The sequence below is a fragment of the Stegodyphus dumicola genome, chromosome X1 (assembly GCF_044657685.1).
Source record: "Stegodyphus dumicola isolate Sdum_Otavi_A_Nest chromosome X1, ASM4465768v1".
Classification (NCBI taxonomy): Eukaryota; Metazoa; Arthropoda; class Arachnida; order Araneae; family Eresidae; genus Stegodyphus; species Stegodyphus dumicola.
In genome coordinates this window covers 140,860,178-140,875,945 of record NC_140780.1, presented here as the reverse complement: position 1 = coordinate 140,875,945, position 15,768 = coordinate 140,860,178, and the positions used below count along the sequence as shown (strand labels likewise).

The 15,768-nt window shown below is 34.0% G+C and overlaps 1 protein-coding gene across 2 annotated transcripts in view; it reads left to right on the top strand.

Annotated features, from left to right (window-relative positions):
* Positions 1-15,768, top strand: part of LOC118196261 (carbonic anhydrase-related protein 10-like) — an 857,748-nt gene that overhangs the window by 707,922 nt on the left and 134,058 nt on the right. For both annotated transcript variants that reach the window (XM_085807267.1, XM_085807265.1), the window contains one exon: positions 7,342-7,408. In XM_085807267.1, the coding sequence (XP_085663393.1) occupies positions 7,342-7,408 (67 nt within the window). The remainder of the gene's footprint in view (positions 1-7,341; positions 7,409-15,768) is intronic.

The window sequence follows — 15,768 nt, the reverse complement described above, 5'->3', positions numbered from 1 at the left end:
GCATAACACATTTATTTTAAGTTTGATACCTTTCCTGAACTCCTCAACTTCCCCTCGCATTTTCTCTCCAGATGTAAAATTAAAGTTAAGTGAAGTGAGTATTTAAACGTGTGAATCTCTGAGTTTTTTCAGAGGTGTTTTCGCTAGCCAGCGCACGTTTCGTTGCTATCTCGCTGTTACGCTAGTAAGCTTCTTGGCCATTCTGGATTCGTCACACCTGATAGATTTTTGTTAAGTCAACCAGTTAGGCGCAACTTAACGTGCTAATCCAGAACTATTTTATTTTAGATGTTGACTTAAATTACATTCTACGTTTCAGATTCCCCGCAAATTTACGGCGCCATTGTGAAGCACAAATATCGTGCCTTTCTGTTAATTATTTCAATTTAAAAAAGGGTTTTTTCCCTTTTCTTCTGTGCTGGTAATTTTTTAGCGCCTCGGCGAGAATTCGCCAGGTTCATTGTAGGATCTAATTTAAATTATGTGGAACAGCAGAGACAGATCTTACATACTGATGAAATTAATTCTTTGCAGGTAACTGGAACACCAAGGAAAGCAAGAGAGTTATGAGATTTAATTTCAATCGTGAAATGGATGGATGGATAAATCGAATTCATAACAGATAAAATCTTGTTTAAATCCTCTTTATTGTCCTCAAAAAGCTCTAATGTCTCATAAATGCAACTAATCCAGACGCAGAAAGTAGGTTATTTAAAATAGAGCATGCAAATGTCAAAATGTATTGGACTGATGATATTACCCATAGCTATTTTTTTGAAACAGTAGTTATTTTATCAAAAGAAGTCGTGGTTCAAAGAAATTTTAGTAAAAGAAATTAACCCCTCATTTCCGAATGAGTGAAATGGGATGCCTGAAGTCTGTTTTCAAGAAAATGTAATACTCGTTTAGCTAAAATGCTGACACACAGTAATTTAACATCAAATGAAGCCTCAACTAAGCGCCGCGGAGAAATCTTTTTAATTTTATTGACGACTTTAAAATAATATTTTATAGTGTAAATATCGCGAGAAAATAATGGGGAAAATCTAGAACCGAAATGTTGTTCCTAAGGCTGTTCCTGAATTAGAAACTTCAAAGCGGAAGCAAAGTCCAGTTTTGTAAACTTTGGGAGGTGTATAAAATCTAGCATAGTTAGCAATACGTGAAATGAGATGGCTGGAAGCTCCTTTTCGTTTTACCCTTTTGGTGAGCTGAATTTCTTTGAAACATTTCGCTTTGACAAAAGTTTATCTTTTTAGTTAATGACATTAACCCAATACAGTTCTTCCTTTTTATTTCAAAATTTTAATGCCTTCGATTTTTATTAGCATATTTCTCGATAGGTAGCGTTATATTCCTTTTTCCTTTGAACCTTACCTTGCTCACAGTATAAATAGTTGCGTTCCACCGTGCTTATGCTTCTGAAGAAGAGGAAGTTGTAACTGATAGCCCTCGAAATCGACAGAGTTTTGTTCAATGTTCTACATCAAACTAAAGGTGTGTTTTTGCCTAAATACTTCCCATTCTCAATCTGGCAGCATGGTTATATCCTCCATCCCCGTTAACAAATTAGATGGGGTGGGGGAAGATCGTTACAGCAATAGCATATCTGGCCAATATGCTAATATCTAAGTAAGATAGCTCTCAAATCGCTGATGGAAGAAAAGAATGGTTGTGTTAGGAGGAATAATTCTTGCCTTTAAAATTCTTTCTTCCCATGAACATTTGTGGTGTATAGGACAGCATTTTAAACTAATGAAAAAAATTTGGATTCAGTTCTCATACAGACCAATGCTCATTTTACCGAGACTTGTTTACAATCTCAATGACTACAAACCCCAGTCTATTGTTGGCGGCACAGTTATTAAAAATATAAATAAAATAAAATAAAGTACTAATTATTACGTATACTTTCAATATTTATTACCGACATTTAATGTTACATTTTTAAATAATAATTTATACAAGCTTTAGAGATTCCATAATATTGTTTTGATCTTTTATTTCTCGGATTTTGTTCTACATTATCAACAGTTTTGGGCTAAAACATTATTTGACTCTTCGTCATGTTTATTAATTCGATACTTTTTGTCTGCTATTTTTTGGTTTTGGTATTAATTTAATTTTGGGATTTTTATCCACTTTTACTTCATATTTTCTTTCCCTCACATTAACGGCATTAGAGAAAAAAGTTGCTTCCTTTAAAAACATCTAACCCTTATTTTGTAATCTTAGAAACGCAGCATTTTAATTAATGATTCCATTAATATACATGAATATTTCTAGTTTGTTCGTGAATAATAGGTGAAACATCTAACAAAAGATGCTGAAATTAAAGGCGAACTATAAATGCGTTTAAATTAATGATTGTGTTTAATTAATGTTATATTATTATCCATATTGTTAGATTATGAAAGTTCCAAAATTAATGCTCCACAGCATTTATATGAACTTGAATATATTGAAAGTTTCAGATATATTCATGATCCAGTTGTTAATACTACTATAAGCAACGTGTATCCTCTGGAACTTATTAAATGTCACATTTGGAGATTTTATTGTGATAACTTATTAGAATATATCATGTGAAGTGTATAACTGTTCAAGCGAATCGCGATTCGCACTCATAAATTCACTGGTCTCATAAATTTGTATTCATTAGCAGAAGTACTAATTATGCAATTAGCAGTAAAACTTCATTTGAATAGACCAAAGTAGGTGTTGTGAAATACCATCATTTTACTGAAAAGTGCAAATGCTAGTTTAATAAAAGCAATAGTAAGGAAAATGATTTCCTATAGCTGACCAGCTTGTAAATCTCATTATTCAGTGTCATGGAGGTGTAGATAGCAGCACACGTTTCTGGGAAAAGTTCTGAGATTTAGAGCCTTTGATGATTTACGTTAAATTCACATTTGCGCGTGTTTTTGTCCTTGCATTTGTGGGACAAAGCATTTGTGTGTGTGTATAAAGCATTTGAGGACAAGAAGTGAATAATCACATGTGTTGTAAGTACTACAGAGACAGGGAAAAGGGTATAAAGGTTCATTCAACTCAAAGTTAACAGAAGGCCCCACCCGTGTTTACAAATATAGCCTGCAATTATGACTTGAATAAAAGATAAGTAATTTAACATAACTCAGTAAGTTGGCCTAACAGCTACAGAATTAAAGTAACGCGGAAGCTGCCTCTGACCTGAAGGTCGGCGTAGTAAGCTTAATGGCGAGAACAACGCAACGCCGCAGAATACTACTCTCAGTAAAATCGAAATTATCAGAGTGGTTGCAGCAGGCAGAACACGCTTAATTCTACCCTCTAAATACTATCATCTTTCTGCCTCATTTGAATATCACGCGAGCTAGAAATTCACATTCTGTCAGGAAAATGGACATGAAGAGGATAGGAAAGTTCATTAACAGAAAATAACTGGTTAAAAACTAAACAAGACCTTACATAGTGAAAGATTAGTTCTTGGATTAAAATATTATGCCACACTAATTACATTGTGTCTAAAAAGAGCAACATGGTTTTAAAATGATGGAAATTACGCAGCTATTAATTGCTTCATCTAGGCATATGTTCATGAGCCGTGGGAACTGCAAAACAGTATTACGCATGGGATGTTCTCAAAGTAGCATTACAAAGAAGACGCCAAAAATTTAAACAACTTTTAATTTTAAATTAAGCTAAAAAGCGACCTTAGATTGGCAAAACGTTGCAAGATAACTAGGAGGATTTCCAAGTCAATCAGACGTAGTTTCATTATCTTCAGGTACGAATTTACCTTTAATTCTGAAGACGAGGACACTATGTTTGTTATGATTTTAATCCATAAAGTTTTATTCAAAATCTACGCCTAAGAGAAATTTTCTACCCAATTTTAAATTCTGCACTGGCAAGTTTCTTTTCTAGTTCAACTAGATTTTAACATAATCGTAGATAATAAAGAATGGTACACCGATGGGTCAGGAATTCTTTAGTATAATCTAACTAGACCGTTGTTGTCGCAAAATCTACTGTAGTTGTAGTTATAACTGCATTTAAGTTGATTCTATAATTTTTTGAAGGGCATGCGAATGTAAGAAATGCGTGCTGTGCCCATAAAATGGGAGAGTAACTTTCCTCATAGAAAAAGGCACTGAAATTGCGGTTCGGGGATAAATATCCAAAGATTTAACGCAGGGCATAATAATTTGAGATCATATATTCCTTCAAAATCATTACCGGCATTATTCGGCTAACGCAGCTCGCATACCCTGACTTTCCTCCTCATTCTCGAGATATTATATTCGTCATTGAACTTGACGCTAATGCCATTTTTATATTTAGTGGTGTTAAATAGGACATTCTTCCACTTCCTTAGATGCTGAATGCATACTGAACGGAATATTCTTTTTATTTGACTCTCATTTTATTAACAATTTGAAATTATATATAAGTTCATCGAATGGAAAGAGCCCTGGTTAAGAAAATCATATGAGAGAAAATATTTATTATTAGTTCATTCTTCGGTGACTTGACAAGTATTTAGACAGTAATTGGTCTCATTCCATGCTGTTTCAACGTTTGTGTATCTCTAGAAACTACATCTGTTATCAAAGTTTTTTAGTGCTTGAGGTTATTCATCTTGATTTGATAGATTATATTTATAACGTAAGGCAACAAAACAAAAGCATTGATTTCGAAGCAGAAAGAAAGGTTATATGAAAAGGATCAACAGGAGTCACAATGGCGTTGAGAGATCATTAGAAATAAGGCCAAAAGTGAAGCGGACGTAACAGCTCCCAAATATTTGTCAAGACTTGTAAAGAATACTGAAGTTAGAAATGATATTTAATTGAATATGATAATTGTATTTCATGCCCAAAATAATAATGATATATCCTCGAAACAAAAGAAAATTTTTATATAAATTTTGAAAAGATCTGAGCTCATAACCAGCAGCGTTTCATCGCTTGCATGTCCTTTTCGGCCTTTAGTTTCACGGGCTTGTGCCATTTTATTCGTTCCTATGACATCCGTCGTTTATTCCCTACGGGTAAAAAATACGTTTTCGTGATTCGCTCTAATTTGCATCAATTGGCAAAAATTTACGTTTAAACCAAATTTATTTGAGTTTTACATATTACATTTTCGAGATGGTACCTGCATCTTATTTAAACAAAAAAGAGAGATAAAAAATGTAAAATGAGTAAAAGAAAAATGAAATATTAAAACATTTACCGTTGAAGAAGCCATAGTATCACTGCAGTTCTGATTTAGTTTTAAGTTAAAACTTGCGACTCTGTTCCGGTGATTGAACTTTTCATGGTGTTCCCTGGGTGTAATGCAAATGTATCCCAGTTTCTCTATGAAACTATCTCTGCCTTCACACAGATTATCCTCCTTTTTTATTTTGTTGTAACTAAAATACTTCTCAAATTCCTAGTCTAAAATGACTATCTGCTTATCAACTTTCATCGTACGCAGGCACACACCCATATGAATAATTCGTAAATAGTGTTGTTCAATTTACTGATACAAACTATATACTGGATCTACGCTAGCATCTGCAATATAACTGTTACGTAATACTTAAAAATTCCCAGGTCTCTTTGTTGTATTTCGTTATAACAAATTAATTTTTGCATATAAAACATATTTTAGAAAATAGAATAAAATTTTCAATATTTTTATCTCTGATGTCTGAGAATAGAGCAAAGTTTTTACTTTAATATGTAAATTTATTCCCAGTGAATTTTTTTTGCTTCCTAATAACAGCTACCATCGGTACAAAATCTATCTCTGCTCTCCGATATAAATTTTTTGCTCAGTTTCGTTCAATTTATTTTTATTTTAGCGAAAGCAAAAGAGCTTGAGTTTATCTTAGAGTTTTGCCGTCCTAAAACTAAAAGAGAGTACGTATGGGATTTTACGATCAATTTGCATACGTAAGTGGTAAGAAAATTTGTAATTACTAGGCAAGGGGAGAAAAAATATTTTAATGTATACCAAACACTAGTTTCCGATTATGTTGATTCTGGAATTTCAACATCCTTTGTCTTTCGAAAAGATCGCCTATTATACAAAAACTGCAAAATTGTTTTATCTCGCTCCACTTTTACGGCCCATTTCGCTTTCGTTTTCATTTTTCATTAAGTCTTTTAAATCTTTTTCCTGTAGAATTTCTGAAGAGCTGAAATTTTGCTGCAGCTAACGGACGTCTGAGCTAGCTAATTAGCTTCGAAGCCAAAATGATTGGCTTGCTCAGAAAGATGAGATTACCTGTTAAATGCTAATTCTCTTTCCTTTCATGTGAAACTCTATATCCTGGATAGTATTTAGTTCAGCATAGTTACTTTTAATTCTCTATATTTAATGCGATTAGTCAAGTATCTAATGGAAGCAAAATCATGGAATAATTTAAAAAACATAATAACATTCTTTTACTCAATTAAATTTTTCAGAGTTTGATGAATATAGAGGTATAAAAGTGATCCGAGTAATGAATGAGAACTGCTCTAAGATCGTTTTGACAGTTCAGCCTCTGAATCATATAAAAAAATTACGTATAAAAAAAGTGTTAGAAAACAAAATCTCATGCACGTTTGATTTTGGAAAGCGTAATAATCTGAAAGGAAATTCCAAGGAATTTCAGATGTGAGTTTGGATTTGACTTTGCAATCGTGTGAAGTTGAATCATTATTAGAAATAAAATTTTGTGGAAATTACTCTATATTTAGAGAATTATGTGAACTTTTAAATTAATATGAAACGGTCATTTATTTCTCCATTTCTGGCACCATTTTATTAGGATATCAAAATTGGAATAATTTCTAAATTTAATATTTTTGCAATATTATATATATATATATATGTACATATACTGAAATATGAGATGAATAAATTAATTCTAAATTCAAATTATTTTATTCGAAAATAGTACTCACGTGCATATAGAACATACGTACTTTCAAATTGTTTAATAATCATAGTTCCTCTGCAAGTCTTGCATCTGAATACATCAGTCGCGAGAAAAATATGCTCAGATCGTGAAATTAAGCTTAATAATTCTACAAAGTTTCTTTAATATTTGATCTTTAGTTGATCTAAATGTAAATTACTTTGCAAAAATAATAATTAACCTTAATTTTTATGTTAAATATAAAACATTTAACATTTGCTCGAAACTTACTCTTTTATACTCTACTCTTTTACTACCTTACTCTTTTATAAAAATAAACACGCTTTATGCTTTCTTTTTAGATTCTCTGTTACATTGCATAATAAAATCAATGAATAGCATGTAGGATCGTCGCTTATACACATAGATGCCTCATGCTTTTTTTTTTTTTTTTTCAGATATCAAATGTTTCAAGCCCAGATCTGCGTTTGCTCACGTCTCATCTTGATAAAATTATCCATAAAGGTAAGTAAGAAAATATATTATTTCAAATCATGCACATATATTAGATTGGGTACATTACTTGACTAGGCAAAGTGTGAAAGGAACACCTTCTGAACACCATTTCAATTTTGACGAAGAATATCCCAAGGAATCCCAGAGCCTCGGGATTAATACAAGAGTAAAAAATATATTTTTCTATATACGCGCATGTCTGCATCTGAGATGAAAAAATAACTTACATAAGAAAAATTTAATATGGGTATGGATATGGAGAAGTGTGGCGGACACCCCTTGATTAACCATTGGCAATGTGGGTGCTGTCCAGCCACACTAGATATCCAGATAATTACACCCCACAGGACTTAGAGGAGATCCTGCCAGGCGTTGCTTGCAATGCTTTATATTTTACCACACCGCGGGCACTGCCTTTCTTTTTCCCTTTAAATATGCATTGATGTTTCCACGGTTGGTGCTTTTCGCACTTACATGCTATGGAGGACAGATCCAGGTCTGCTTACATATATTGTTTTAAGTAATAGCTTTGTTATATTATTCTAGGCTGTGTTGCATAGCTCAGTGCCTCTTGTCGACAGGAAGTTCATTATAACTATGATTTTTTTCGAAGATGGTTGTTCTTGGTAGCGTATCTAATAAAGGGAGTCACTTCACTTTCTGAACTCGGGATTTTTAGATGATGTTCAACTGTGAGGGGGGCATTTGAACAGATAATGTTCGAGACAGCGTTTTTCTCCACATATACAGTGATCTGATGTTGCTAGTTCCTTGCATAAAAGCACGTGGGAAAAGGGGCATGCCCTGATAAGACCACGTTATTTCTCTCGTTATTAAACTGGGTTCCTACTTTTGTTGGTCACTACTGGTTGTTCCTACTTTTGGGAACATCTGATAAGTCCTTCTTGTTCGACGTTGTCCCACCAGCTCTGCCATTCAGCTTTAGATTTGCTGCTTATGATATTTTAAGGTGCGTGCCAGGGAATGGTACTGATAAATTTTGTGCATTTTGACTCCTAGCTGCTTCTTTGGCTAGGAAGAAAAAATTAATCGTGTAAACTTAGCTATAATTTTCATAAAGTGCAGATGAAAGTCGTTCTTAAAGTGCTTAGAGCAGGGTTTCTCAACCGGTGGTACGCAAGAGAAAAATAGGTGGTACGCAAAGAAGCAAAGTATTTTTAACTATTAAACTCAAAATTAAAACCCCAGCATCTTGATTGAGTTTTCACTCATAAACTTATGCGATCTGGGCTTTGTTCAAGGTCAATACAAAGCCCAGATCGCATAAATTTTCGCTTAGGAAGAGGCGAAAGATCTGTCTGCATGGCAGTTTTCATGATTTTTCCGTGTTGTACGTTTTACAAATATTCTTTTACTCGTAGACATAACAAAATTTGCCATAAATGTTGTTTTTAAAAGGTGTGATAGAAATGGATGGTGTATTTAATAGGAAATAAAAATAAGTTCCTGTAAAAAAGATAAGCATATCTCATTAATTCTCTTAGAGTTTTTCTTTTTATTAGCATGTCAGCACTTTATGTCGGCATCTTCGGGCTCATATTGCTCTATTTTCAATGAGACACATTTTTTTTTTACGTCGGTTTGCTGTCTCTAACAGCAGGTATTTTTTTTTTTTTTGTTGCTTTGTATTCCTTACTTTTTTACACGATTTGAGGATTTTGAGGATACCGTAGTCTGTTTTTGAAGAACTCATAATATACTCTGCATTTAAATATTTGTGAAAAATAATAAAACAAACCTAGATTTTTCAAAATGGAAAAATGGCTAGGATTGGCTAAGCGAAAAAGTGACGATTCACAGGTGGTGGATCCAGGACAGTCTGCTAGCAATAAAAATACTGAAAAGAAAAAAAAATGTTTCTAGAAAATATAATGAAAGTTATTTATGATTTGGATTTACTTGGATTGGAAATGAAAATAAGTACAGTTTCTTAAATTATAGTGAACAGAAATACAGTTCAATAGTTAAGAGCAATACGGCAGTGTAGATTCAACAAAAAATTATGATGAATTAAAGATAAGATATTATAAAAGAACAAATGGTCTAAAATTAATTAATACACATACAGAATACACAATTTTAATGTAAATTAAAACAAGAAGTTCCACATGTATCAGATTTATACTATGTCCCGTAACAAAATTAACGCCATTGTACAAGGGGAGATTTTAAATCAAATAGCATTGCAAAGGTTTGTATTGTATAACTAGGAAGGGAAAAGCGGAAAAATGTGACGGATGGGTATTGTTTTGGTTACAGCCTCATCTTTGAAATGGAGCTGAAAAGCACTCAATCAGTTTACGCGTTTGTGCTATTTTCTAATGACACTTAATGGTGTAATATGAAATTAGCTATAAGAAACTTAATTCAGTATCAAAAGTATTCATTGCAAATCATATCTCCAGGCTTATAATAACGGGCTTAATCTTAACGTGTGAAATTAAAGATATTTTAAAACCAAGGATGACATGGTACACGTGCTAAGCCCATGGAATATGTGTAATTAAGACCATTTATTAAGACCATTATTAAGAAATAGCGAAAATCCGATACTGCATGTAAAACAAAATAGTTATATTTCGATAATAGGCGAAAGTTTCAAATTCAAGTAAAGAAATGCTATAATTTATTTGTCGTAACTTGTGCTCAAAATTGACCACTCTATTTTAACAATTTCCGTGCTAATTTAGAAGTCAAACAACAAAACTCAGCCTAATATTTGCAAATTTTCACAGGACTAGTTTCCATGGATTTACTTAACCATCATCTTCAGCTTCCAAAGCGCAAATGAACGAGATAAGATACAGCGATTAGATAAGAATGGCTAGACATGCGTTAAGCTACCGGCGCAATCTATTGATGAAACGAGAACTAAAACATAATTTCCTTAACGGCTGAAGGCAAAAATGAATTGGAATGAAGTTCGTTAACTAGAACAGAAAGAATTTTTGAATATAAAACATCTCTAGAAAATCTAATTCACCAAGAAGAAGAGGTTTTTTTTTAATAATTTTGGCTGCAGAAAAATTGAATTTTTGCATAATGTAATATTTTGCATATCAATTTTGCACTACTGTCGAACGTTTTCAATAGAAACTGAATATTCAGATTTATCACTATCTTCAGAGGAATCCGAGAAATTCTTATCAGTTTCGCTATAACTATCTTCAATACACTTGAAATCAGAGTCAGAACTACTATCAGTGTCGGAAATATCGTCAGGAATCTAGGTTATATCACTCGCGAAACGCTTCCTGCCAAAACATCTCTGAGCTCTGAAAAGCGCGCGCAAAATGCATTATTACGTATTTTTGTATATTTGGCAGAAATGTGGACAACTAACGGAATCTGTTAGTCAGCATCTCAATAAACAATTAAACCACAGAAAAGCCGAAAGGAAACCTTGAACGAGGAAAGAACGAGTTGCACAGTTAAATAAACGGCAAAAATTCATCCCCGTGGAAACCGCGGGTTGCACAAATTTTTTACGTTGCCTACTTTTACGTTGCCTGTGGAAATCGCGGGATGCGCAGCGAGAGGGTTAATGTGTTCTAGCTAATCTATTCTAGTTAATGACCCTAATTCCAATCAATCTTTGCCTTCAGCTTTTAAGGAAATTATATTTTAGTTCTCATTTCATCAACAGATGGCGCCAGTAGCTTAAATCCTGTCCAGCCAATCATATATCTATCTTATCTAATCACTATATCTTATTTCGTTCGTTTGCGCTTTGGCAACTGAGGGTGATGGTTCGGTAAAACCACCGAAACTAGTTCTGTGAAAATTTGCAAATATTGCGCTTATTTTTGCTATTTGATTAATACTCGTGCGGCGTGTTATTTTATCTTATCATTTCAACGCTATTTCATTTAATTAGTACTATTCTCTTCAAGCAGATAAGTGATATAGAAATTTTGCATTCAGCCTGCCAGGACTACTATTCCTTCTAATTGTCTTTGCAAACATAACTGGAGTCCTGAGTAGGAACAGGCAGTTTACTAAAAACTATGTTCGTGCCTGAGTAGACCACCACTTACCACATCCAACGAATGATAGAACACTTTACTATCGTTTCATAATCAAACACCCGCTAGCTATAAGGAGTACCTGCGCAGTTGTACAGCAAATCAACGCCCTAGGGCAAGACATTTGCGAGCCACAATAGCATGGTACTGCAGACAATGTACTCAACGATTAGGTATTTGCAGTATGTACACATTCTGTAAGCGCCACATTCAATTTCGAGCCTCATGTAATCATCTGCTTTCAATAGCCAGCAACGTGCAGAAATAATGTTACTGTGTAAAGCACTGGGCACCCAATGGAATGATGTGTTATCGTAAATCGAAATATATAATATCCGTACAATGCACGAATGTAGTGTATGCAACGAAATATGTAAATCATGCGACAGAAGCCCCTAATGAAAGTATGTACATTATGTATTATGGGTACTGAGCATATTTCCGCACAGCGCTTCTGCTTTACGCACACCTTACTATGTCTCATATGTTTCTTCTGTGTGCAATATTTGCATTTATGTGCTCTACGTGTTTCCATATGTATTCTATGTGTCATGATATGTATTCTCGTGTGTGTTTTTATGTCTTTATGTTACGTAATTACGAGTGTGTTTTTATGCTTTTACGTTTAATTTTGTATATCTATGTGTTTCAGCTTATATGTGTGTTTTAGTGTTTTAATGCTATCCTTTATATTCTTTTTAAATTACTTTGTGTTATTAACAACGTCCTATGTAAAATCTACTTGAAATCTAGCCCCTGTATGGCCATGTAAACTCCCGGTGCAGCCTTACGGGGCTCCAGCGAGTTGCTTCTTCGAGATAGTGGAGGACGTGGTACATATGCCTGTTTACTTATGTTATACGCCAGGCGTCCCCGTCCTCCGTCACCTGCCTGAGTAGAAGATATTACAAATGTAGGTAGGGCAAAATTACCCTTTTTGTCCAACAGCGTACAGCCGATCCCGCATTTAGGGATACAGAGACCAGCCCTTATGCTCTGAACCTTAAAAAATAAGTAGAAAATAACTTAATTAAATAGGAACTAAACTCAGATACTTTACAAATACTAGTAACGCGAAGATTGGCTTTTTAAACTCTACGTATGTGGTAAGCAAAATGCGGGAAACTACAATACGTTTTCAAGTATCAAAGCGAACTAAGTTCTGGCTTCAAAGGCAGACAGGAACTGACTGAAAAGGGCGCGCGAGATGAGGTAGCGAGAAGTCTCTCTCTCTCTCACACTCTTGGCTAAAAGCCACAACTTAAAATACTTAACAGTTTGCAAGCTCAGTTTACATAACCAAATCTGTTTCACGTTTATTCTGGCCGGAAATAGAGAATAAGGGAGGATAGCAAAGTTTTAAAATAAAATAAACGTTTGTAAGACTGAAAAATCCTTACAAGCCTCTTTTATACTCTTCGTAACTGCGCTTTTGAATTAGAATCACATTTGAAAAACTTTCTTACCGGCTCATATTAGTTTTTGTCTACGAGTTATTTGATCTTTCCGGAAGCAGGATTAACTGGGTATTAAAATTTTAATTCCGATTTAGTGCTCATTGCACTCGTTCAGTTTGTAAATGAATAATGTACAAAATGAAATAAACTTAGCAAAGATCAGAGAAAACTACTAACATCCATGCACTGAACAATAATAGGTGTTTATTAATGAAACCCCTTTGCAAACAATATTTTAGAAAGTAACAATTTTATTTAACTACAATTCATACGGGCAATGTACAGAAATCATTGATGCTGTTAAGAAGAATTCACGAAGGGCGGTAAGACATTTTTCCATTGTGTGAATTATCGACGACTGCTGTCCATGAAAGTTTTGATGGTTGGCTTTGAAAAAAATGGTGAATATTCACCTCTATATTTGAATAAAAACTTTAACTCTCTAGCTTTTATCCTTCCTTCAATATCATGTGAAACCACTGTGCCCACACTTTGTGATATACTAGGTCTTTCACAGTCTTCTGTGCTAGCCAGTAAGTAACTCGTGATGAATTGATCCGCTACGGATCGAATGCTGAAGACTAATTCACGTCTACGCGGTCCCACGTTGCGGTGGAAAGCGGTAGCCAATCAGAAATGAGATCAAAAGCAGTATTTTCTGGATGGTTGCAGACAGCAAGAATAATCCAACTTCAATTTTATGAAGACGGTGGGAATTGACTCATCTTCAGTTTGACGCTTGTTGCGTCAGTTTCAGGTATCTCATTTCAAATGCCCATTTTTTTGCCAAAGTTTTTTAAATGAATATGCTTTCAAATATTCTGCATGAGAAAAATGTAAAACAAAATAGTACTCTACCTCATTTTACATGTTAATAAAAATTTTATATTATATATAAAAATGTGTAACTAATACATAATTAAATTAATTAGTTATAAGAAAATGCTCGGGTTTATTAAAGTATAATAAACCATAATAATGAACCATAATTATCAACCATAAATAGAATATGGTTGATTACTTTTACACAGAAGTCTAAAGCAATAGATTGTTGCTAGAAATTAATGATAAATTTCGAAATAGTACATTTGGATTTTACTTAAAATCCATACTAATTTATGATTGCTTTGTTACCTAATATTAAAAATTTAATGTGTCCTTAGATTAATCTAACTAGTGACTTGTAAGAAGACAGTTCCATGTGTTTTAAATGGTTCCAGGTTTGTTTACCTCAAAATGTGTGACAGTTTTTCTCTCAAATTTTCTAAAAAATCAAGCCAGAGGTTTAACCTCGATGACAATTTTCATTTCCTTGAAGAATACTTGCAAGCGCTTTGGCTGATTTATTAATTGTGAAATTCAGTTTTCAAAACAGAAGCATATTTTAATTAAAATGTTAAAAAATTTCCTTTCTGTATTTTTTACTCTACTTGCGTTTTTAAGTGTGATGTTTGGTAACCCTATAAAACTTGCGTGTATTATAACACAATCTAATATTTTAATTCTATTAATTAAATAATTTTATAAAGGTAATCACACACATAATGCAAGAAATTTTATAAGCGATGTTTTAGCGCACGGAACATTCACTCTTTTCAGTTAAATTATTTGCATCTCCTCGCTGCAGTCATCTCATACTGGTGTATCCCACACCTTCTGGTTCTGCTTCTACGTAAGCAAGAATTAATTATTTATGCAGAAATTGGAACCGCAGGAAGCCTAATTATAGCACGAAAATACAAGAATTCGCTCAAGTTTTCAGATATGAATAGCCATCTAGTTCACGCATATGACAACCTTTTAAACAAATGTTTCTGCTGTGCGCGAATTGATTTAAGCAGAAAGATTTTTATCCGCTTTTCAAATCACACAAAGCTTGATGCATCTGTTCGCATAAATACCCTCATTCACAAACGCATGCTCTGCAGCAACAACATGTTTTTGGCTATGGTGAGAATAAATACTTCTTCGTTCAAGTTCTTACCTAAACTTTCTTTCCTAGTTCACCAATGTTGTTCTCGAAACGCATGAGTCGCCATATACTTCCTTCATCCGAAGCACTTCAGCACTTTCAGCACAGTGGAACAGTGTGAGAGAAATTTGATTTTGTTTAGATGCGTTGTGTATGCCCAACTTTCGACGCGTATTCCTTCAGAAGCAAAGATCATGACCTCATTATTTATACTATATATGACAAAGAACATATGTCATGACTACAGTTACACATTTGTTTCGTCACAACATATTGCATTTATGGTCAGCAAAGAAGTTTCAGTTGATCACACCTAACATACGAAGTTTGATTTCAGCCACGGACCACCAGCGGCCGAGTAGTAAAGTTGCTGAACACTGGCAGTTCGGTCTGAGGTTCGAATCCCGTGAATGGGTTGGCTGCATGGGCTTTTTCTTGGTTTTCTCCACGTGTGACGTGTATACGGGCCGGTTTCCCCTAAAACGTCTTCCACGAAGGCATCCGTCTCTTTAGGCAGCCTCGAGTGCTTTGCCGTAGTCAAATAAACCAAAACAAACATTGATTTTAGGCATAAATGAATGGCTAGTATGTTTTGTGAACATTATTCATGCTCTCTTAGAAAGCGCTCCGCGATGAGTATCCACGACGAATCGAGAATTTCTCGTGCCGAGACACTTCTAGATATATCTGTTTTAATGATCTTGTAATTGTTCATCCCCTACCTACTATGCATTCGGGAGATAATATCTTATCAAAAATAATTTAAATTTCGAAACACTAAGAGTGATGACTTAATTAAAACGCAAATTAAAACTCTTTGAAATGCAATTGTATCTTTAATTCTTGCGTCAAAATTAATTATTTAACATCAGCAGAGGAGCGCGTATACTTAAT